This window comes from Phalacrocorax carbo, chromosome 21 (genome assembly GCF_963921805.1).
Source record: "Phalacrocorax carbo chromosome 21, bPhaCar2.1, whole genome shotgun sequence".
NCBI classification, from domain to species: Eukaryota; Metazoa; Chordata; class Aves; order Suliformes; family Phalacrocoracidae; genus Phalacrocorax; species Phalacrocorax carbo.
Window position 1 is genome coordinate 2,118,010 of NC_087533.1, and position 23,833 is coordinate 2,141,842.

At 44.2% G+C, this 23,833-nt stretch overlaps 1 protein-coding gene across 3 annotated transcripts in view; it reads right to left on the reverse strand.

Annotated features, from left to right (window-relative positions):
* Window positions 1-23,833, reverse strand: part of ARHGAP32 (Rho GTPase activating protein 32) — a 261,791-nt gene that overhangs the window by 143,840 nt on the left and 94,118 nt on the right. For all 3 annotated transcript variants that reach the window (XM_064470921.1, XM_064470920.1, XM_064470919.1), the window contains 2 exons: window positions 18,552-18,660; window positions 906-997 (listed from right to left, as the gene is read on the reverse strand). In XM_064470921.1, coding sequence (XP_064326991.1) covers window positions 906-997; window positions 18,552-18,659 — 200 coding nt within the window. In that variant the 5' untranslated portion in view covers window position 18,660. The remainder of the gene's footprint in view (window positions 1-905; window positions 998-18,551; window positions 18,661-23,833) is intronic.

Below are 23,833 nucleotides of genomic sequence, written 5' to 3' on the forward strand. Positions count from 1 at the left end.
AATGAGATTGTCATTATCTAGCTCTCTCTTCCCACGGGAATATAAGTGGGAAGTGAGATGCAGCATCTGGCTGCTCAGCACTAGAACAAAGAGCCATTTCCCTTACAGCATCAGAGCACTACAGAGAGGTGATCTGAATGCACAGGGCAATCAATAGCAGGGACTTCTGGTCCTCAAGTCAGCATTCTGAGCAAAAACAAGTCAAGTAATATTGATTACTTTTGATCCCCTTTGCAGGTTAGAGGTCTGAAACCTTAGCTGCAAGCATAATAAGTTGGTTTGCATTCTCGGGGAGAGAATGAGAGGGAATAGTGTAAGGCCACAGGGAAAAAAAAAACTGGGAGACCAGAGAAGGAAAAAATACCCCCGAGAAAGAAAAATTGTGCAAAACCCATTCAAATGAAGAGGTACAGGGCAAAATGCAAAAGAAGGAAAAGAGAAAAAATATCATTAAGGAAATATATCTAGGCCACCCACTTGTCCTGGTTTAGCTTCCCAGAGCATAGGGAAACAGGGAAAATTACCTCATTTATACATTGCCTGGGCTTCTCTTTAGGTTTTCTTTTTTTATATATGTCCTTTTTTTTTTTTTTAAGATAATCCATTTCACGAAGAAATCACAAAAAATTAGAAATACAGTAACAGTGACATTCAAAACTCTAATAAGCTTTGCTTCTATGGCCAGAAACAGGTGAGAGCACCAACAAAACCTCTCATGCCCCTGGCTTTAGACTACATTAGCTATAATTTACTTCATTTCACATGCATTTTGGTGGCTCAGGTGCAGATACTATCAAAAATAGTTGCCGAATGCCCTAGTTGTATTGTGGCACAATAGCTAAAACCCAGGACATGAAAACCAGAAGCCCAGCAAAGACAGGAAAATCAGAGAACACTGCTCTTACTTTTTCACATTCTTCACTTTCATACTTGCTGTGCTGCCGCAGGTCCGGAGCGGCAGCTCTCCTGGAATGTCAGGGATATCGGCACCTCTCGCCTGCAGAAAAGAAGAAAAAGCAAGGAACTTAGAATGTGGCTGCTTGCTGTGGACTACCACCCGCTCAGCAGCGCCGCGTATTTTTACATATATGTACAGACACAGCTCAAAGCTCATACATGCTAGAAGTTATACTCCTACCTTTTTAACAAGGGAAGTGAGGAAAACTGAACCTCGGGATTACAATCTGTGATTATCTCTTCCTGAACCCTGCTGAGCCTTGCTAATTCTTAGTAATAACTGCGAGATCCAGTCCTTTATTCATTACTACTTCTGGTTTCTAAAGAGGAGACTTTCAGAGGTAGGAGTCTAAGATACATTCCTAAACTCCATACTTAGACTCCTCAATAAGCATTTGATTTTCCAAACATCTGTGCACTTAGGCTCAGGCAGAGGCACTGGAAGAAGCTGGATAGCTCATACAGTGGAAAATCAAGTTAATGACAGAGCTGCTTGCATGTGGGAGGTGAGCTTTTAAAAAAGATGTTTGAAGATATTAGTATGAGTGCATTAACGTATTAACATTCCTTGATCACTAAAATTCATTTACTTCAGTGAGGCCAGGACTCCAATCTCCCTCTTTTCATTTGTTCTGTCGTGCTTTCCCATCCTCTCCTTCCTCCAGCTGCTTTTTCGTAAGCCGTGAGCTGTGCCGGGGGATGTTCACCATCCCCAGGGACTCAATCACCGAGTACCGCGTGTTTCTCTTGCTGTGCTGTACCAGGCCCTGAGCTCTAGAGGAACGAGGGGTTTTAGGTAAGGCTTTTATGAAGGGAGCAGTGATCAAATGGGAAGACCAGCACAGATCTCACAGAGCCAGAGGAGAAAAATACGGTCCCTGATGTTGGCCAGAGAGCGCTCCTTAGTGACGTGGGCGAGACCGGCAGAATGAGCCTTTTTTCTGCTTTATACAATGCACTACAAAACATGAACCATGTCCAAAGTAGCGAATGCTCAAGCAAGAGGAAGAGAGGTGCTTCAGTATCCCCTCTCTTACAGGTTTGGGACAAAAAAATCAATTTTCTTATGACAGGAGTAAACAGATGAGTTCCCTGGTCCAGATGATCAGCACCAACGTGCTTCTAACCCGGTCCACCAAAAGCTCTCTGAACAGAGCTCATCAGCCCCAAAGCCGTTACTTATCACAGAATACACTTGCAGACTGCAATGTAAAACAGGGAAACAACTTGGTCCTCGCCCCTAAAACTTGAGCCACACAATTACAATTCAAGCTAGCAGCCCACATACGGGACGAACAGTAGGGGAATCTTTCTTCTCTCCTCCCCGAAGCTCTCATTTTAGCTTGATGCGGGTCAAATTTACATGTGCTTCGCCACATCATAAAGAGCTGCAGTAAATAAGTCAAAACCATTCACCATGCCTATATGCATTAGCTAACAGCAAGGGAACAGAGGGAGTGATTCACCTCATTCAACTCCAGGCAGGCACGAGGTACGCAGCTACAACTCTGTTACCCACCCCAGGCTACTTTTATAGTCACCAGAGATAAAGGGGCACTTTGGGTCCAGTTCACCTACTTCAGACGACTGGATTAGGACAAAAGCAACCATGTCGCGGCAGTCTCTATCTCTCCCTTGAAACAGGGGACGAGCCTGGCTCAGACGCAGACGTACATCGCAGACGGCTGCATTCATCCAACCGACATCACTGCGGCTCGCGCAGGACTTGAGCAGAGCACGTTCTCTGCACCCAAAGTCCTGTTATTTCCAGCACCCTTGGAAAAGGGATGCTGCGGCAATGATGAGCGAGCTCCCCCCTTTCATCGTTACTGGGTAAATCCGAAGCCAGGACACTCGCTCTCACAGTTGCGCCTTTCAGAGCCCTGCACATAAGCAATGCTTTCACTCCTTTGTCCCACAGCTGTACCGAACACGCACACCCACTAGCTGAAGAAAAACAAGGACAATATTTATATCCTTAAATAAACCTATCCTTGGCTGACTGACTGTTACTAAGCACACAATTACTTCAGTATGTAATAGGACACTTGAGAGTCTCATAGTGAATTTTAACATTAAAAGGATCACCAATTTAATAAAACTTACAGGTCTTTTGCATAAGAAAATAACTAATTACAGTAATAATTGTGCCATTCCTGTAAGATGCTTTTAGGCAAAGCTGGATGTGCTTGCCTTAATTTTCTAAGGAACAGAATTTCCGTAGGAAGAAAAATAATTTTTCTTCTCCATCAGCAGTAGAAGCTGGTGGGATGTAAAAATGGATAAACAAATCTGACAGAAAAACGTGGGCTTCGAGCCAGTTTGCAGCAGTGGGTAGAGACTGCCCTGGATCTGACTCAAAGCAGCGTAGGCAAAACTCACACCCTCCAGGAGACTTAAATGCCAGCATCTCTCTTTGAAAAAGCTGTATTACCCCTTCCTCCGAGTTGAGTTATGTCCGGATCATGCTGGAAGGAGCTATCGGCCTCTCCCGGGTCCAACAGCATGTATCCGTTAGATGGACTACAATGAGCTGCGATACAGTAATTAACTTCGGTTGCTCTCCCAGTCAGACCTGAGCTCTTTGGACTCTGCTGCAGAACGACGATCTCGCCCAAGGCTCACAGTTGAGGATAAAGGGCAGAATGGTGATCTTGCGCAAGCTAAAACGTCTAGTATGAGGTACTAAGACCAGAAAAAAACTTGGTGAATAGATAGCTAAGCAAAAAAGAAGCATATTGCAATTTTAGAAACAGTATTACTCAAAAATTAACTGCAACTACTTTCCATTTAAACCAAAGAGGCATAGCTACATAAAACCACACTTTATTCGCCACTAGTTTGTACCTGTTTTGATCCACCACCTGGCACGCAAAACGTCACCCTAGATTGCCCTCTCTCAAAATACAAACAAAACACTCCAAATGAGATTTGTCGCCTTTTGTGTTTTGTGTCACAGTACTTTAATTTTTAAAATCATTTTGAAACAGTCTAATTACTTCCATCTCAAAATTAGCCAGCTAGCACCATCAGTTGCTCCTCACTTCCCTGTTTTCTGTGCGTCGCTGTTCTGTGGAAACCTCGTAATTGCATAGCAAATCTGTTAACGCAAATTATTTAGTCCAATTTTTCACAGCATACTGGCACTGCTGCATCAATCTGCTTCGGTCCAAAACTGGGTAAATAAATTAGGACTCGATCCAGAATGCAGTCGGTTGACTTGATCGGGACCCTCGGTCCTTCTAGGCTTTAGGGGAAGGCTTTTGAGCAACACCACTTCACCAGCCTCCCCTGAACCAAGACATTCTCCTACCAAAAGCCTGCTGAAGACTCCTCACATAAGTAGCAGCTGGGACAATATTTGAGAACTTCAGTATTTTATAACAGACACATCGAACGCGAGGCAGGGAGATACCACTAAAATCTTTGCTCTGAGCAGTTTTGGGAGAAGGGCTGCCTGTCTGTCCCACCCCCCGATGGACAGTCATTCTGTCTTTAAACCACCACAGCCGTTGGCTCGGTGGGTGTCAGGAGGAACCCTGGAGCACCTACATCACTTGTCCAATTTTCAAGCGTTGCTGCCAGGCTCCCTGAGAGTCCGAGAGCTCTTACAAATCAGGCCGTCCGGCTTGAAGCACCCAAGTTTGCAATTTTTGGTCTTTATAGACGTGACTTGGAAAACTCCAGACTTGTGCTCTCTAGCACACAAAACCTTAGTCATAAATAATTTATGTCTAACAACTCCACTGCGTAATATGGAAGGATTTTCTTCTAAAAAGTCTCGTTGCATTTATCAGAAAACATGTCAACCTGTCTCCCTCACATCCAGAAATGTAACACAATTTGAAAATACACGTAAAATTGAAGAAAAGAGTCCAGTGAACACGATGTGATAAAGTTTCCACTGTGGTGTCCTCAGTAGCGGAGAATATTGAACCTATGCAAACCCCGCAGTCCCCTCCTGCTGCCACAGCCTTACACTGGGGTGCAGAAGAGGAGAAAGGGTGGAATCCCACCAAGCTCCAGCAATCCCATTCCTGCTGAACTGGTTTCCCACAACACTACTACAAAACCCGGGGGAGGTACCATATACAGGAATGGACACAGCCCAGCACTTGACAGGTCAGCAAGTACCCAGGCTGCTGAATTCAAGCAGGGTTTCTGAAGGCGGAAATTTACTCTTCATCCAAAGTTAACACAAAGCAAGGATAACTATTAGAAAAGCAGCAACATTTATGTCTCTTCCCACCATCAGTCTCTCACCAAAACCAGTTTGGAGGGACCAGATTGCTCCGGATTCTTTCAGCACATGGCTTTGTTTCTAAAAATGGCAGAGCTGATTCAAAATGCTAGTTGGTTTCCATGACAGTCTTTCCTTTACATCACCTTCATTTCCCCTTGATTTTCTTGGAGGGAAAAAGAAAAGAAGAAGGGGGGGCAGGATGGACGACAAAACCTCCCAGAGGTTTAAAAAAAAAAAATAAAAAATAAGAAAACCAAAAAACCACCCCAAAACCTCAAGCTTTGTTAGAGTTTTACTTCTTCATTGAAGAACAGCAGGAAACAGAAATGTTGTTTCAGTAAAAGTCGTTCCTCTGTGGCGAGTACTGGTCTACTTAACTTGAGCGAGAGGATGAACTGAAGAGGCCAGCATATCAGATACAGTTCGTATCTGAAGTAGGTGTTCACGCACGAGGACGCCAACAGCTATTCCAAACCTTGGCTACCAACTAGGTACACAAAGCTGGCTCGGCATCAACGTCTTTGCAGAGCTTACTTTGCAACATTAAAAAGGAATAATTCCCTGATCACTACGAGGTAAAAGATGATAGCTCCATTAGCACCGTCCTGCTTTCGCCAGTTACTGCTCAAGAGCAGCCTGGAACACAACGATGAATAAATATGGTTCATCTCCGCTTCATACTCACAGCCACTGACATACTCCAGGGAAAGCAAGCTCTCTTTACCCTTACTTTATATGTTGTAACAACTGTCCTGGTTCTCCACAATAAATAAATCAACAAAGCAAAGGAAAAACGTTTTCGCTAAACTGAAAGTCACCGTGTCCAAGCCACTACAAATAACTCCAAATGAAAGGGCCCGATTCTGCAGCATTTCTCTGCCTGAGCACTATCCCTAACAGGATTAAAATGTACCTGAGCACAGGAAGGCTGTAACTGGGTCACTTTTTTGAATGGAAGAAACGCATGGTGATTGATGAAAATACAATATTCATCCAAAAATGTCGAGGTACAGCGGCAATATGATGGAAATGCAACCATTTGCAGAGTTGTTCGTAGTACCGCTTCCCACTGATTCACTTAGTGGATGCGAAGGAGCTTCCCTAAGCACCTTCCTGCAGGATGTCTGTGTCACTGACACTTCTCAGCTACATTTTTCAGAGCTGCTTAAGATATTTGGACACATATAAAATGAAGAAGCAAGTGCATCTGGTTTATGTACCCAGGTCCGCCAATCTCAGCCTAAACAAAAATATCTGCTCATTATACTACAGCAGCTTTACCAAAGAATTAAAATATATAAACAAACACCCCGCTCAACTCCGCATTCCCCAGTTGACCATCTTAAGAATTAATATCCGTGCTATTCACGGTCTGATCAGCAGAGCGCAGCACTGGCACATTTAACAGCCGCCCAGAGGCTGTGCAAAGCTGCAAACCAAGGACAAGCTCCTGCTCTCGTACCCAAGAGGCCTCTGTACCCATCTGTATCTGCAGAAGCTGGCTACGCACCCTCGCTCAGAAAGGAGCGAGGCATCACATAAATTTCACCTTTGAGAGTGCAATGGTCTAGCATACTCTGATTACAGCAAACCGAGCCACTGTGGGCAAAGAAACAGCTCTGAGATCCATCAGAAAAGATGTTTTTCAGAATAAGAAACACTTGAACCTTTTAAACGTTTATTTTTAAATTGAAGTCATCACCTAACTCCTTACCTACTGCAAATTTCTCGATGCCTGTTGCAAAGATAGAAGAAACACCCTTTCTGACATGCCAAAGGAGAGCTGTAGGACAGGCTGACTTGCAGGCGTAGCTTAAGGCCGGAACGGCTGAAGTAATTAGAACTAATACTGAATTTTTAATTTAGCTCTCAGTTTGGGGACTGTGGTATGTGGAGAAACACACACCCAGCCAGAAGTGCCTTTAAAATCTCATGGTAAGTGTGAAATGTGGTCGAGGAAAGCCAGTGAAAAAAACAACACGTGCTTCCAGTAGGGAAGCTCTTCATACTGGCTATGCCCATTCTTAATCCCATGTCCAAGAAATCTGCATTCAATAATGAAAATACTTTCATGTGTACCGGTTTTTGAGTTGAGGACTTTAATTCCATTTTCCACGTTCCCCGTCAATGCTGACTTGTTCTAGCCAGTACTTATTGCATGGCATGGTTAGCAGTGAATTCTTCTCTTTCAAAAGACCACACAGGATGTGTTTTTTCTACTCTCAGCTTCTCCCTTCCAAAGGGGGAAAAAATAAGAAAAAGAAGAAAAACTCTTAAGCACTGCCATGAGCTGGCAAGTGAAGGGAAACCTCTCATTTCTGAGGCTGAGCATTATAGAGGAGTTAGTCCAGGGCATCCATTTACCACAGTTTCATAGATCAGCCTGGAAGGAACAAAGAACAAATTCTTAACTATTCATCTACTGTGTTTTCAAATAAAGTTCGCTAGCGCACAGATATGTGAGCAAAACCACCTCCAGCTCACACGTAAAACAACTCGTAAGCGGGAGCCGAGACACGGAGCGAGCAGCTTGAACCTACTTCGGCAGTATTATTGTCACTGCGACCAAAATTCACCTCTAAAGCAGGCTGATCTTACGCCCGGACAAGATTTCCTAAGTGAGGCTTTAAGAGACGCAGGGACTTGCACTGATTCTCTGCAGATGAATCAAATGCACCCAAAAGATGGTGGCTATTTCCAGCGAAACAGTCCCACGCTTGTACTTTCTTTCATAGATATCATTTGGTTTAGAGACAAAAAATGGATGCCCCAAGCAAAACTGAATGGTTAGCTACTGAGGACAACATTAGCATGATAACTACCTGACAGCTTTGAGTTTGGATTTGACATTGCTATAGCGAGGCAGCAGTGAGACTGCCTTATTACTATTCAGAAAGATCTCAGCCCAGGGAGCTGCGGCGGTACGGTACAGAGCCTCACATAATAGCATACTGGCTCAGGAATGTACTTTCTTTAAGAACAAAAATCCCACATACAATATGCGTGGGAAAGGCAGCCAGGGTTAGAGTCCTCCTGTACAGCTTAGAAAATAAATTTTAGAAAAAAGCCACAGAAAATAGAACGTCCAATGAGCACAATACTTTGATTCCAGTTCCTTGCTGGCTAGAAAAAAAAAAAAGACCCCAAAAATCCCAGCCCCTGTCTGATGCACAATTTCTACAGCCTACTGCTTCACAGAGGGAGGAGAGGGTCCTAATCACGGCTTAGTTATAAAGGGACAAGTGGAGCTTTGGGTTGTTATGGTAGAAAGCAATTTCTCATCACACAAAAAACTAGAGAGATGAATTCGGCCTGAGACTAGCAAGTACCACACCGTTAAGTCCCCTGGCCACATTCAGTGATTATGCAAATAACAATGTTATGTTATGGGTATAAATCGGCTTAGAAACTGAAGAATTTTCCCAGTGCAGTAGAAGAAAGATAGGGAAGGTGGAAAAAACAGCAGCTCGACATTTAAGCCCAACATCTGAGTCAATAGAGTTAACATGAATTTATATTTACGCGTGTAAAGCCAACCTGGACTCTGCTTTTTGTTTATAAAGAGAGCTGGTTCCAATGGCATAAAATACATAACTAGGATATGATACACTAATTTTCCAAGCCCTTATAATAACACAGTAACACGAAGAATGTGTCTCTTGTAACATGCAATTTATACCATAAGCTGCCCATAAACTTCTGAACAACAGAACAAAAGAGTCAGTTCATTAACTGTGCTCAAGCGTTATCCGGGAAGGCTTGGCCTGCGATCACACACCCAGCGCTGGAGCAGCCTCCAGCTGCCGGTCACGATAACCGGGCAGGGTTCCTTCAGTCTGCCTTCCTGACCAGCTGCTCAAAAACCCTGCAGCCTCCGCGAGCCAGTTCGCTGATCCAGGTTAGGAAAGACGGCCCCGGCATTTATGCCGGCAAAGGCGAGGGGACAGTGCTCTCCAGCAAGGACCTGGCGTCGCTCAGGTGAGCTCGGGACACTTGATCTATGTGACATCTGATGTGACACAATGACACCGATGCCACAAGAGCTGCAGGAAGGTCTCTCTGTGCTGCTGGTCAGCGAAATCAGGAAGGTAAATGATGACCTCTTCCTCACATCACCAAGACCATGAACCCTGCAGGAACTGATGGGGAGCACCTTTGTCCTCCAAGGATGTTTTCTTGCATTCATAAAATTATTAGTGGAAATTAAGGGATTCCACCCCCCCACCCCAGTCAATATTTAAGGAAAAAAGACAGAGGCTGAGGTATAAAAACAAACACACATACACAGAGAAATAAACACCCAAAACGAATCAAAAAGACCTTCCTACACAGGCGTGCAACTGGAACACACCAGACTCTCTGTGGCTGAGAAACCAAGAGCAGTCAGGGAGCCGTATACAAACGCAGGGAAAACGTCATGCCACCAAGCAAGAATCAACAGTTAAAACTTCGGGTTCTACAACCATAGCAAAGAGCGTCTTCAGATGTTTTCAAGCTGAAAATATTTCCTTGCAGTACAAGCCACGGAGCAAATCAAGAGCACACTGACCCTAAAACTTCTTTTACGCTGTCTGAAACAGAAGGCGCATCAGGAGCACTGTTAGCCTGAGGGCACAGTTTCAGGATAGCCTGGCTTGAGGAGGTATAAAGCCCATTTTTTAAAAATCCCACCCCAACCCTTCAGCCTCAGGCTACTCTCTCCCACTTCCTCTCATTGCAGCTGCAACTGGTTTAGTGGCTACAGTACAGGTCTCAAACAACCCAGATTAAAAAGAAAGAGGAAAGCTGAACTTCTTTTGGGGGATTATTTTAAAATGAGATTAGGTTGGTGATTCATTTCCCAACTCTTCATCCCAGAAACTCTCTCACTGTAACTGTCCTGAGACGGTAGCACGGGAGGTGGGAAGGAATAATCAAAGACAGAAACTTCTTAAAGGAGATTTCTGCAATAGAGAAGCCTGGTGTACCTCAAACCCACCGAGGACCACGTCCAGTCCCACGTGGATACCACGGAGCCGACAAACTTGCCAACGTTACGGAGAGCAGCAGGGATTTCCAGCCTGAAACTGTGCAAACTGACTCTGGTGTCTGCTCACAGGAGGTCACACATCCTCCCATGATCAGGCCACAACCACAGTCCTACGGATCCGAAGCTAGCTGAGGAAAAATAACCAAAGGAGACACGGTACCTTCTAGGGTGAGAAACAATTTAAAGCATTAGTCGATGGAAAGAGCGCTTGCAGCAAGCCCCTACAGCATCCATCACAAATCTCCATGGAACAACCCTAAAGCAAAGATGGAGCGTTAAGACTGCAAGTGCGAAAACATTGGGTTTTGCAGCCAGGGTCATCTGTGCCCTAGCAACCACGGTATTTGGTCAAACACCACCAAACATCACGCAGACCTACACCGGGGCAGCAGCGACCGATATCAATGCAGCAAGGCAGCACTGCACGGAATGATTTAAATAACAAAAAGAAAAACCAGACTACAGCTTACCAACATTTTCAGGGAATAATTCACCACTTGATAATTAAGAAGGTTGAATCATGGCAAAAAAATAAATGCCTACAACCTTCAGCGAGACAATATATACTCTGACGTGTTTTGTTTGTCTCTTGGGGTTAACTTAACGGAAGGGGAGAGAGGAGCAATCTATTGACAGCCCTGCAAAAACCGTTCCATCTTTTCTGCATTATGGTAACTGAGAAGCAATGAATACTGATTTAAAAAAAAAAGAAAACCAAACAAACACTTAAAATAAGAGACTCCTTTCTTTTTCTGGATGGTTCGTCTTATTTTTAAGTAGCTGGGACCAGGGAAAAGTGATTGACAGATAAATAAATTATAGGTTTTCACTCCCAAATAAGTACCTTTCAAACAAATGTGGCATTTCTTGTATTATGACAACAAAACATGTGTAAAAGATCATCTCTGGAATAGGGTGGGGAGAAAAGGGGCGGAGGGCCACGACAAGGTGACCCCGTCTCCCGAGCTCACCTCATACTGCCTCTCAGAACTTAGAATGGTGAATAACCTGGGCCAATTACAACAGCATCACCAGCACCGACCATCGGGACAGCATCACCATGCCGTCACCAACAGGCAGCTTGTCTGAGCCCCATCGAATCTCAAACGCGTGATAATTATAAAAGATCCTGGGATGTGAAATCGCCTGAAACTGAACCTAAAATTCTAGAACCTAAACCCCAAGAAATTCAGACTGGTCACACACAGACTGAGCAATTGCTGCACAGCTGCTACTGACAGCACAGCACGGGCACCACTGAGCTTACTGGTTCACCACTGGTTCACTCACAGTATGATAAATAGAGGCACTCAGGCCCCCTAATGCCTTAGAGTAAACCCAGGCCTAAGCGCCCTGTGTACATTAATGGATGCTTACGCCTACCTGCGCTTAGGAAATCTGGCAGAGGGCTACTGAGAGCAATCAAAAAATTAGCCACCTTTTTAATTGCCATTATCCCCTGTGACCATAAAGGAAGGAATACTAGCAGTGGCATGTAAATACATGACCCAAACATTTCACTTAGCAAGACGCTGTGCTTACTGATGTGCATCAGACTTCACTTGGAAATAGATAGATATGCAAAACCAGGGTGCATTAAAACTGGAGATCACAGTGAACAACAAACTTTACTGACCCAGCCTTGGCAAATTCTAAACCATTCCTTCTTTGCTAAATGCTGCATATGGACAGATTTTCAAACAGAAATTTAGAACGTGTAATTTTTTTCTCCCGGATCAAGACTGTGCTGCAAGACACTGTACACTGTAAAGAAAGTAAATGTAACTAGAAACAATTGCTTCTAAGGCATTGCCAATGAAAATTAAATGATTGCTATAAATTAATACTTACTGCCAAAAATACGGTATCCATTCTGGTTTAATTGAATTCATTTAATTGGCAAAACCAAATGGAAGCCAATGTGCCAATTAAGCGATTGTCCCAATTTTCAAAGATTCTCAGGGACAAGCTTCATGCTGGGAGTTAGCCTGCGAAATAAAAATGACTAACCAAGAGGGAGCAAGAGACCCATACGCAACAATATAATACCTTGCCAAAAGCTTAACGAGTGAAAAAAATACTTGATTCACGCAGCAGTAACAAGGAAAACAAGTTACGTGAATTGAAAACGAAATATAGGTTCCTGGTGCAACGCCAGACCAGAACTGTTTTGACCAAAACGTTACTGCAGCCTGACGACTGCTTGGTGCGCCGGACGGGACGCCTGCCTCACACCAACGCCTATACGTCCACAGCATCCGAAACCCCGTTTCTGTCCCGTCGTCACCCTTGCTACAAACGGCGCCCTGTGACCGACCTGCTACGCGGTCTAAGCTGCGGCGGCTCACACAGGAACGCTGCAGAGCGCCGGGCAGGGAAGACATGCTGCAGTTTCTGCACGAGGAACCCAGGCAAGACAAAAGCCTGAGAGCCGGCATCAGCACAAAAGTAACCTCCGAACTTTAAGGTAACATTTTCCATAGCTTTTAAGAATCGCTATGGCTCTTATGACTTAGAGGCAGAAGCCAACTGCTGGAGCCCCTAGTTGAAGGAATATCTAAAGTCCGCTTCCACTGAATTTTCCAAGTTGTTTAAAAAAAAAAAAAAAAACAACAGGAAAAAAAATAGAATTTCAGCTTCTTATCTAGTAAAACGATCCCTTGCACTTGAGAGCTTAAAGCTTTGGACTTTTAAAAAGAACCTGCATGTAGGCATTCAGAGTCCAAAAGCACTCTATCTTCCAAAGAAGTCTACAGCACGTAACCCATCTGAAAATAGGATCAGCCTAACAGAACCCTGCTCTGCGCGCTTGCTTACGAGCTCACAACCAGATACTCGGCTGTAAAATCCTGGTGTTGGTTCATATGCATACAAAGCACGAAAAGCTGTAAGCCACAGGAACAAACCTCCAAAATGTCAGTCTTTACATGTCAGAGGGTGTTATATCTACGTATCTGTTGCTGAAATGAGACCGTTTCAGTAAACCTCCTTGTTAGAAATCACCATAGCAGACAGGGCCAAGCAACTCAGCACACTCCCTCGTTCTTCAGATTTTGCCACAGTTCCTGCAAGTATCCATGTTAGCTTGGGTCAGGACTGACTCAGAAGCATGCCTGGTGTTTCTTTGAATTAAAAGCCAACCAACCAAACAAAAATAATTTTAAAAGAAACCCAAATACTCCTGTTTTTGGCACTTATTCTCGCAGAAGATCTGGGGCAGCACTGGGCTAAGTGCTCAACAAAGAATGAGAAACACACCCTGCACCAAGGAGAGCGAAATCTTTCTTTAAACCTTTACAATTCACTAATCTCTACACACTTTTATAAATTGCATTTAAAAATAGTTTTCTCCTCACTCATGTCCCAGATTTAACAGAGTGATATATTGAGGCCTCGTTAAAAAACCTTTATTACCTTCACGAGCCACGGTACGTTACCTTATCCAGTAGCAAACGCTGAAAATACTGCAGATCTCAGAAGCCATCTGACCTGCTAGAAGAACTAAGATTATTCCAGGGACTTCACAGGACAGGGTCTAACCTCCGCGCCTCTCTGAAACATTTTTGGCTCGTATTTTTCCTAAGAAAATTCCACCAGCGTAAGCTGAAAAAGGTGCTGGGCACCAACTGCCAGCTACCCGCCTTCTTGTTCACTTACGCATTTGACAAATTCAAGGATTCATAACGGTTTCCCATCAGTAATTTAGAGGCTCCTGCATCACACCCTTTCTAGGCAAGCTGGTTATAAACTAGTAACACTGGGGGAGTCTATCGATTTCATCTCAATAACCTCATTATGGACAATCAGACTTCCAGATCCTAAAAGCTGCTGTGCAGAGGTGCATCGGGGTGGGAAAGGGGCTTTCCTCAAGGTGCGGAGCTGTTGGTCACCTCCAGCCACGCTCCACTCGCGAATGAACCCCCACGGACGTTCACTGGAGGATGTGTCAGGATGATCGCCTCCATGCTTTTGCTCAGGGTGCTATGGAAAAAAAATCTCACAGTAAACAAACATACCACAGCTTTAGGGACTCATGTTTTAAAAGCTTCCAGAGCTGAAAAAAGCAGGAGACACTGCAAAGAAACTGACCTTTTTGGAAACACACAGGAAAGAAATCCCATTTCTAGCTTTGGAGTGAGTATATTCACCTTATCGCCAGTGCCTGGCAGGTTAGTGCGGCTTCAGGTGGTACGTTCCTGTGACAGCACAATTTCAACAGGGTGCATAAATAAAGATTTTTATATTTACTCACTGTTTTAACCCTGCTTCCCCACAAACTTTAGCCAAATGGAAGACAAAGGCAACGGGGAGAGAGGGTGCGTGCATGTCTGCGAGCACACCAGCCTGCTGGGGGCGGGGAGGCTCTTAGCACACTGCTTTTAAAACACTGCAGGTTACCGAACTCATAAAGAGGTGCTGAGAGCAAGTCAGATGGTCAACAACATACGGTAAACGTAATAATAAGTACAAATATGAATCTATGCTGACGTTAATGACAGGCTGAGGACAGCTGTTTTGTAGGCTCATATGAGAAATATTATATAAAGGCTCTCCTTCACAACTTCATTTCTAACATAGAAATAGAGCACTCCTCAGGACCTTACAAAGATACTCATTCCCTTCAAAATAACATTATTATCGCAGAGAAATGTTAGAAGATCCATATACGGCAACGTAACTTGGCTCAAATACAGCTTTTCAGCCCTAGACCTCAGAAGTGTTCCACAAAGAAAGTCAATATCATCAACTGCATTTTCCAAATTGGAGCAGAGAAAAAAAAACCTGGCATGGGTGAAGGTTATGCAGCAGGCCAGCGGCGCAGTGGGAACAGGGGGCCGAGACAGTGAGAAAAACAGTGTGTCTAATATGACTGTATTCTAAAAATACAGAACATGGGGAGGATACCAAATACAGCAGTCCTTGAGGACTACTCAGGCAGCTGTCTTATCATCTAACTCGTGTAACGTCCGTCCACATCGTGTTGGATGTCCTTCAGCCTGGTTCTCGAGTCCTACGGCACAGGATTTCATACGGACTAGGAAGTTTCAAGAACCACCAGAAGTCCCCAAGCAAACCAGGTCTCCAACACAACATCACTTGTCTCTCTGCTAAATCAGAGTCAAGAAAAAAGCAGGTTTTATTTAAAAGTAGGTAGAAGTACAAATAATAAAGGTAAAGAGGACGATAAAAGTACTATCCAACAAAGGACTAAAGCTACTCAGGGGTCCAGAATAAACAATGACAGAAACATTAAAAATAGAGTTTCTGCCCTACCTTATATTTACAGTATAAGAGGACATTCAACCTCCATACATTTAGAAAGACCTTTAGTTCATTTCTTGTTATGAAAAAGCTCTGGAAACAAAGCATTTATATAAATTAATAATAAGCACTTTGAAATATATTGTGGATAAAAGGTGGGGAGGGAGAGTAGGGACGACTTGTATATATGCTCATCTAACTGCGAATGCAGAAATCGCCTCTTGCCAAAGTACAAAAACACGTACAAAGGCAAAGTTCAAGAGACGCGTAAGCGTCACCGGTCCCGTCGGCTGTGTCAGAATTTCCCAAGCTCTCCGCAGCACTGCTAGTCTCAGCATTTGCTCACCTGGCACAACGTGAAATTCATGTCAAGTGGCAAAGCCTCGCACCCAGTCGGGTCTCCAGCTGTCTGCCGCGGCAAGCACCGGAGAGCGGAGAACACCACGGCTATGTCCCACCTCTCCAAGCCCCTGCAGCCTCCGCTCCCCAGAGGCCGACACAGCGAGCAACAAAACCTGAAGCCTGCAACTTAAACAGCTACTAACCGAGAAAATTAAAGGTGTTCTGCCACCATGAGAACCTCACTTACCACGTAAGGAGCACGCTCTGGGGAAAGGCTAAATAAACCAGAGGCTGCTAAAAATGCAAAATGAGGGAAAAGAGCAAGGAAAAACCACCTCAGGCTTAACATGATCAGGAAAAAGAATATAGTAGATGCACTGCTTAAACAGAGAATAGAAAGTGGCAGTAATGAACGCTGTCTTGTAAATCTTTACATCTTGTAACTATTACCTTCTCACTGGCCATAAGGCACTGGTTGAAGGTGGAAATGGGATTCACTCAACACTGCAAACGTGCGCAAGTGAGGTTTTTCTACCCATCTACAACATATTCAGAGGACCACGAGGTCAAAACAACGCTGTAAGCACAAATCCAAGCCATTATAAATACGGGTTCAGTAGCTTTACTTGTAGCCCTGTGCTTCATCGTACCAAATCATCGTGCAGCAAATCTTACATATGAATTTTCTTGTTTACCGTCCCCTAAATCTCCTTTTTTATAGCCACCTGGACTGTTCAGTTTTTATATTGTGAGCTTAGAGCCACGCAAACGGACATGCTCTGGAAAGTTAATTAATAGCAGAGTGAGAGGAACATCACACACACGTGTAGGCTGCAGTAGAGCTGTCCATGAGCACAACAGCCTCGATGAGAAGAGGGAAAGTATCAAGGCAGAACAGGTGAACCTTTCCTTCATTGTAAATCAACAGTGGGGGAAAAAAAAACCCAACCAATAACAAATGAGATATGCCAGCTAACTTGTGTTACAGGTGGAGACACTGAATTACACGCTCAAATTCCTGGGACACACCTTGAGGTTACAGACAGCACGGTGTCAAACAGTGATTTACACAAGGCTGCTGGCTCTAGGGTGTTAAGAAGCACCAGGCACCGGGGCCCGGAGTGTGCACTGCTGGCTGAATGACGCTGATTAGAACAGACTGTGCTCTCAAGCAGGCGGCACCAGCCTGAACTGCTGGCCAAGGTGGAGAGAAGGGAAAAATACCCGCTATGAGAAAAAACCTACTACGGAAGTGATAATTGCAAAAAGTCACATTTAACCATGGATAAGCAAGGAGTCAAGCAGAGCGACAAGCACAGAAAATACCAGCAGACAAAACCACTGGTGAAGCCTGTGTTTTGGGTTGGTTTTTTGGCTTGAAAATAAAGCTTGGCACAAAATACTATCATATGTATGATATGGGGTTTGACGGTGCTTTTGAAAGAGTAAAACATAGCACTTATCTTCGGTCCCCTGTTTAAAATGAAAATAAATACCTGGCTCGTAAGGAGTTTATTACCTACACACTTTCTGAACATTGTATAAGAAGAGCTAATCAAAAATCTATTTCACATGACCCAGCCAGATTCTAATGGTCCTTTAACCTTCAAATAAGCCACTGGGACGAATACCCCTCAGCCCCACACCTCCAGTGAATCTGCCTGTCCTGCAGTCCAGCTAAACCTGGCCCACCTCTCACGCTGCTGCTGCACTGCTGTAGTCCTGGAGCAGGGAACACGCGGCTTTTCCAGGCTGAAGCCCTGCCACAGGATCCAATGAGAGGGAAAAACAGGAGCCACATCGCCGTAAGCAATCTCAGCCGTGCCGCTGGACTGCCCGCCCCTCAAGAGCACCACCGCTGTCCTGGAATATTCAGACCTTCCCCCTCTCCAAGGTCTGTCGCAGAAGGCAATTTCCTCTTAGTATGCTAATGAGGCAATCTAGAAAATCTGAAAATAACAAGCAAGACACAACTTCCAGATGCTCCTATACTGAAACAAGGCAGGTCAAGCTTCTGTGAGGTGAGATAACGTCACAAAACCTGCCTGATCAGATTGCCCTATTCAGCTGCTAATGAAATAACACCTGACCTTCCAAACTCAGCAAACGCTAGAGGGAGTTGGGAAAGTGGAACTGCAGGCCCTTTACTCACTCATTTAAAAAGAAAAACAAACATATCAAGGCAATACAGGTGTCTGTGGCCCACTGCCCACTCGTAGTGCCTTCCGTAAGCACAAGAACAGCACCTTGGCGGTTGCTTTTCTGCAATTCAGTTCCCTCTGACGACAGGTTAGCTTCCAGGCTGAGGTTTTATTTCTCTACATTTAGCCAGCGTTTTGCTAAGATCTTACTCTTCCACAGTGCTGCATGCTTCAAAGAGCATGTTTTTACAAGAAGCTCCCTTCATGCTCAAAAGCCATGCTGAAAAAGAGGTTAATGCAGACTGAAAATCGTTGTGACATTATGGACCTTTTAATTGGTTACTAGACCTGCTTTGGGGCACATATTAATAGGGCAGAAGCGTTATGCATGCTCCTCCTTTCTCTCCTTGACAAACTGCCAGAGGAAGGAAAGTATTTTGGTCTTGCCGAAAGTACTATGCAATCCACTTAAAAATCTGAAACTCAGGGAACACAAATCAACGCATAACTGGAATGAAAGAGTAGATTGTTTGGAACCAAAAATAACGTGTATAGAAAATGCAACAAGGCGTTTTACCATAGCACTGAGAGTCTCCTCCCAATCTGGCCTCTCTCTGGGATGGATGCTTCTCTGAAGCTCTGGCACAAAGTCATCTTCTTCTGTGTGTACAGAGGACTTCATCATTCTGGAAAGGAGGACAGAGAGGTTTGATACTCAGTGACAGTTTCTGGGTAATTGCACATACAGCCTGTCACGGTGCAAAGGTACGCGGCTCATGTGACAACAGAAATGCTTTTATAAATCCAGAAATCTTACAGACTTCGAAGTTTCTCTTATTTCCTCATTATATAAGCAGGACAAGAGTGTAAATCTGGTGGAGAGAAACCTGCACCTCCTAACCAGTCGATGGATCATTTTGTATAATCACGGCACAATTTGCAAGTCTTAAAACACAGAAAAATATGGAGGAGTAAGTTTCAGTCCATTTCAAAAAATTGCTTATATTGCCCATGCAAACATTAGCCTTATAAAAATAAATACACACATTTGATTCCTTAGTTTTTCTGCATCTTTTGCCTAAAACACAGCAGCTTCCATATCTTAGCCACATCTCAAGGCCTGAGCCATCAGCTCTCATAGTCCTTACTGATCCTATCTGAAGGGCGAGCACCTTCAACCGCCCCAACTCTGCAGGGGTGCGCTCAGATCAGTCTCCTTTTACCAAGGTAAATTTGTCTTCAGGTAAGGAGCCGTCTTTTAAATACCCTACAGTATATTTCAAGCCTGCGCAGAGATCAGAGGCGCAAAATCAAAAGGTAGAAAGTATTCGTGAAAGCCCCTCAGCCTACCCTTACGACAGTTCTGCCGTTACAGCCAGAGCGCGCCAATACACAGCGCACCTGCAGGCCGCGTACGTGTGCCTCTGCGGGGATTACGGCGCCCACGCGAAGCACCGAAGGCCCGTTGAAGGTCCGGTATTATCCATTCCGGTTTCATTAAATATGAGGTTCAGGCAGGCTTTTATTTTATTAATAGATCACCATTTATTTATTTAGGGTAACCATTCTGATACTCCGCACTGCATGCGGCAGGGCTGGTCTCGCTAGACATTAACTGTGCTGATTTATGCATCGTTTGACCGAAACGAGCATGGTGAAAGGCATTTAAGAAAACCCCTTTGCTTCAGATCAAGAGCTGAAGTTCTGAAACCCCTACAGGCTGTGTGCCACAACGTGGCTGGGCCAAAGCATTTACCTCTCCTTTGTACTCCACCTGAGAGTTGAGAATGAAGTAATTAACACTCGCAGTAATAGCATGGCTGGGTTACAAAATTATATCCCGTATAATTTTATACCTAGCTTTCTGATCACATTTCTGCTCTAATAAAGACCATATCCCAGAGAATACGGGCCTCAAAACCAAAAGCCATAACGCCTCAGGCTAATGCTGCTAAATGGTTCCATGTGCCGTTCCCACCGTCAACATCCCCAACCTCCCGAAAGCAGGCCGTCCCTAACGAGGCAAAAATATACACCTACATGGTGAAAGCTGCATATAGCTGAAAAAAAAGTTGCATGAAAATACCAGGATTTAGAGGGTAGAGGTGCGATGCCAGCTCAGGTGGGAGACTCCACCTCTGCAACGCATGCGTTCAGAAGAATTTGGTTTTTGTAAACCTGAAAATGTGTTGCTCAGAGAGGCGGCTCTTTCATTTCTCCTTTGCATATCAAGAATGAGAAGATTTGGCCTGTTTCTCGCAACCCCAGCTCCACCACGCGAGAAGTTTGCCACTTATTTTAACTCAAAGTTGAGGCCTGCTGGTTGCAGAGAGAACCAGATCGTGCAACTCAAAGACAAGAGATAAACAGAAAAAAAATAAAAGAAAAAGGCATATTTTTTTAAAATCAACCTCATGATTTTGAAAAAGGCACAATAAGGCTTTCCTCAGGATTGCTAGATGTTTGGGTTTGGCAATGCAGCATTTACTCTAATACCATCCACCGATGGAAGGACAGGAAGAGTAACACCATCCAGATGCCCCTTTCTACACCACAGTTAAAGCAAACAGCTTATCCAAATGGATGCTTTCTCAGTTTAGAGACTTGAAAACAATGAGATTCAATTTACATCTTTATCAGTGCTCTGGATTACAAATGCATTTACTACACAACTCCTCCTGGATTTCTCATCAGAAGTCTGGTTTCCTTTTGAGAGGCAAATTCTCTGAATGTCTAAAATGTTGCCAGTAACACAGGGCTGCCCAAGGACACAACTCGTCCTGCCATTAGGTACGTCACAAGGTTTGACTATGCTCTCTTCCAAATTAGAATCATAGAATCATGGGATCATTAAGGCTGGAAAAGACCTCTAAGATCATCAAGGCCAACCCCCAACCCAACACCCCGAGGCCTCCTAAACCATGGCCCCAAGGACCACGTCTACACGGTGTTTGAACCCCCCCAGGGACGGTGACTCCCCCACCTCTCTGGGCAGCCTGTGCCAGGGCCTGACCGCTCTTTCAGTAAAGAAATTTTCCCTAATATCCAACCTAAACCTCCCCTGACGCAGCTTGAGGCCGTTCCCTCTCGTCCTGTCACTGGTGACCTGGGAGCAGAGACCGACTCACCCAAAGCCCCTGACAGGCTGTTCAGGTTCAATATAAGGCAGGCACTGCTTTCTAGAAAATTTACCACACTGAACCTACACAACAGGAGAGAGCAGAGATGCGTAATTAAGATTACAGAATAGGTGCACACGAACGTGCTATATGTATTACACAAACTCCACGCTTAGCCTGGTTACAGTGAATATACAGTGAAAATACCAGCGCTGCCTGTGGTGGTAAGACCGAGCGCAGAGGAGAATATGTTCGATTTTAAAATAACCTTGGGAGTCAGGCCCATGTTCTGGGTCTCTACCCTCACAGTGGACAAACATGGATGTCATAGTACCCGCTCATTTTTACTAGTCCCCGATCTATTTACCTACATTATTTGTTTAATCTGATTATGCCTATAAAACTCCACGATAAACTCTTTCCAAACCCTTCCCACTGAGAGCCTGAAACACGGTCCTATTATTCTTGCTATTGAAGGTGTTCCGGACTTTCACTAGAAATAAGAGAAGCTCTGTGTGTACGATCGCATATTTAAAACAGTCAATTCTCTGAGCATTTGCCAGACTTGTTCAAAGGAATATTCTACCACTGCTGGAAATTAAACACTTGCCACAGTACCACAGAAATATTGGAAATGATACCAAAGGTTTTCTCTCTAACACCATTATAAACACTTGATAACCCTCTGCGAACCCTTATTAATCTTTAACGGTAACCATTAATTCTATGCCATCTGAGACAAGAGACCAAGGAAGGCTGAAGAAGCTACAGGTAATATTAGTCCCTTATCTATTAAGTCTAGTGGCTTTTTCCTCCCTGCCTCTGACCTGGAGGAAGGCAAATAACCCTCTGAATTAGGAGCAATGAAATATAGGCTGGAGTACGGCCAGATGGGGGGAAGAAGAGGAGGAAAAGCAGCTACTCCAGACAGTCCTGTTGTTACGCTACTTCAGTGGACCTCACAGGAACGCCGCGTTCTCAAGGATGACACAGAGAATGAAACCGAAGCTCAGGGTCTCTGGGAAAGCTGTCATGGAAAGACTCACAGGACTGGCCCCCATCCGCAAGAATGCTACTAAGTGTTATTTCTTCATACACCCTCATCTTCTGGACTTTCTGCAGGAACTCAGCCGTTCGTTTGCAAAGACGCAGCCCTGTACTTTGTTGGGAGGCCCATTATAAGCCCCCAAATGAGAAACCGATGACAGTGTAACTGGGAGAGAGCCACATTGGTTCCAGTCTCTGACAGGGTCGTCAAAAGTGTCCTCTGGGCATGTAAAACCTTAGAGCCACGCAGCTGGGGGGAAGGAGCTTTCCCGGCAGTCAGACATCGCGATTTCCCCTGGCCTCACCCTAAGATGAGCCTGGAATATTATATCTATGTATAATCACATACACACATTTTATATGCATGTATATTATGTATATTTGACATTATTTTAATTTATAGAGCGAATAAATAGCACAACATACAAATGACTGATTCACCACGCATGTCAAGCTGTAACAAGACTAATTACCTTATTTCTGCCATGGGTTCTTCTTCATGGGAGGAGAAAATACCTAGAGTCCCACTGGCACTTCTACAAAACACCAACACGTCCATTTTGTAAACGTGAAAGGCCAAACAAATTAAAGAAGCTGCTCTGTTCCATAAGGCCTATATTTGGCCATTTCATGGAGTTGTAAATGACTGAAAATTCGCTGCAAAATTTAATACTAGCCATAAGAACAGAAATACAACTTTATTTAAAATGCCACTTGTTCAGCTGTTTAGCAGCTCTGAATGCCCTTCAAATGAAATCTGACACCATTGTATTAATAAAAGTTCTGGCTGTGCAGAGGCCATTAAGCAATCTCTCTTCAGATGAATGAGTCTTTCTTCATTGTAAATTGAGAATCAAATGTACTGGAACAAATGTTTACAGGACATTTCACAAAAGGCACAGCCCGCATTCACACCCATTCTTTAAAGTTCTCTGGTAGGTCAAGTTGATGAATCTCAAGTCAGAGCTTGTACACCTGCACATGACATAACTGTATCAAGAAAGCATCTAATGTCCTTTTCCTGGTCCTTTTTTCCTTTTCCTGGTCCTGTCATTTACGCTGCTTATCGGGAATTAAAACATTTCAGTGCTGTTCTCCTGACTGGGCTCCCCCATGGTCCTGTGCTACCAAGCATTACGTCTGCACACACCAAGGAGCGTATTGCAACGCCTCACAAGGCAGAAAGAACCTCCAGTAGGTAAGCAGAGGTGCTTTAGAGCATGAGTAAATTCACTTTCAGCTCGAATGTCCATAAACGTTACTGCTACGTTGTGTTTATAATAGCGTAAATACTAACAATGACTCTCCCTGTGGGTTTGAAGGAGGCCCGCATCCCCAAATACAATGTGTTTCCACACTTCCGTTCGCGTGAGGGAGAGAGAGTCATAAAAAGTGGTTTTGTGGAAAGAGATCCTTACATTAAACAGGGGAGGGAAAGGACAGAAGCTTTTAAAATATTGTGGGATTCCGACAAGAATGTTTGTTCCCCTTATTTAGGTGCTTTGGCACATTCCAAGTCCCAGGGTAGACCACAGCGGTAGGTGTAACGCAATTGTCATGGACTTTGGTGTCATCTAGATGTTGATGACACGCAGATTAATAGCTCTCCTCTGGGAGGACTTGAGGGTGCTGACAAATTACTTGAAAGCCATGGGCTAGCATGGAAGCATGAAGCACTTTGAATGTCAGACTC